General features: G+C 52.3%; 1 protein-coding gene across 1 annotated transcript in view; it reads right to left on the bottom strand.

The window, feature by feature from the left end:
- Positions 1 to 425: 425 nt before the first annotated feature.
- The window catches only part of EMH_0009440 (SAG family member), a gene marked incomplete at both ends in the record, with an annotated part of 1,321 nt that continues 144 nt past the window's right edge, over positions 426 to 1,602 (bottom strand). Inside the window, 4 exons of the mRNA XM_013498656.1 lie at positions 426 to 537; positions 630 to 1,036; positions 1,128 to 1,300; positions 1,482 to 1,602. Of these exons, the coding sequence (XP_013354110.1) occupies positions 426 to 537; positions 630 to 1,036; positions 1,128 to 1,300; positions 1,482 to 1,602 (813 nt within the window). The remainder of the gene's footprint in view (positions 538 to 629; positions 1,037 to 1,127; positions 1,301 to 1,481) is intronic.

The following is a 1,602-nucleotide window of genomic DNA, read 5'->3' as shown; positions in this document are numbered from 1 at the left end:
GTGGACAGTGAAGGCCTGGACCACTCGCCAGGAAATGCTTCATTGGACAGCAGGGAAAACCTGGCCGAACGAAAGCCGTCTCATCGTAGCCGATAGAGCAAAAGCAGGCTTGCATTTTAGCAGAGGAACCTCTAAATCTACAACTAAACCAAAAAGCCTTAATAATACAATCAAGTCACTAGAAAGCAGCCGCCCTCCCCTCAGGCTCCAGCCCTCCTGGGCACAATGGTACACGGGCCTCAGGCTGATGATGCGGGGAAAACACAACCTACTATGCCATGTTGCAGCACATATTGCTGCAATTTGCAAGTCCCGTTGCAGGGCAAACTCACAAGCGTGTTCATCCACGCCGTCTGTCGATGCTTTCTCGCTAATACTGTGAACAATTATATGGCCCTCAATTCTCAGCCCGTCGTATCGCTGCTTCACATCGTTGCCACGAAGCCAAGGGCTACTGCAGCAAGGCCTAGAAAACCGGGTAAGAGAGCCGAAGCGGAGTTTTCGATGGCGTTGACGATGCGGCCCCACTGCTCCTCCCTGCAGAATGCACACAGGCAAAGAAAAGAAGGGCCGTGCAAGGTCTGCCTGAACAAACAAAGGGGGTATGCTGCTGAGTTCAAGGAGCTCACGTGAAGGGAGCACTTTCACTTTTCTCCGAAAGAACGTCAGGCGTCGTCATGCAAATCAAAGCAGAGCCTTCTTTTGTTTCTGCTTCAACCTCCTGACCACCCTGTTTCCCCGGGGCAGCAGTAGATGTCTTGGTTGTTTTAGTGCAGGTGACGATTCGGCAGTCGGCAGTGGCGTCATCTGAAGGGTTGTACATGGCAACGAGCGAAACGTTGTCCTGGTTGGAGTACACTGTATTGTCATCCTTTCTCGATGGAGGCATTGCACTGAAGTTGCTGTAGGCTTTCTTCCACTGATCCACTACGCCAGCGCAGTTGGGGGCACTAGTATCATCGACAACGTGGTATGCGTATGTGCCGCTCCCGAAGGTTTCAGAAGCTGTATCAGATTTCCCTTCTCCTGCTTCTTCCTGAAGGCACCAAGAGAGCAAGGATCTGGCGTAATGATTTTAAGCTGGCACAACCCCTACTGAAGCACGGGCAGCGAAGTAAACAACTTACTTTAATCAAGGCGGCGCAAACGGGTTTCCAGACCCATTCGGCATAGTTGCCGGAATCTCGCTCCCCTTCCTCGGGTAGTCTTTTGTCCTTCCCCTCTTGAGGTATTACGAAATCATTGAAACCGGCCTTCTTACGAGCACCGTTGATCTCGGTGAGGCATGTGCCATCATCTCCTGCGGAGAGAGACAAAATAGCGCCATAACGGGCGCCCTGATTTGCTTATCAAGCGTTTTCTGAAGCATTAAAATTTACGCTGAGCAATGAGCAAGTCTACGGAACTGCCCTGCCTGGCGGGGTTTGCGGGCCCAGGCACCACTTCCAGCATTCAGCTTCACCCACGACAAGCAAGCGTACCCAATTTGACAGCGTATGTGGTTGTTTCTGTAATTTGTGGTGTTTGAGGTCCCTCGGCACCGCTCCCATCAGCTTTGGCCAAGAGGAGCAGCGAGGCACTGACGACCGCGAACAGGCGGAG

Source organism: Eimeria mitis, genomic scaffold (genome assembly GCF_000499745.2).
Source record: "Eimeria mitis Houghton genomic scaffold, Emh_scaff360, whole genome shotgun sequence".
Taxonomy (NCBI): domain Eukaryota; phylum Apicomplexa; class Conoidasida; order Eucoccidiorida; family Eimeriidae; genus Eimeria; species Eimeria mitis.
Note: the sequence above shows the minus strand (reverse complement) of the source record. Positions and strands in the feature narration are given on the sequence as shown.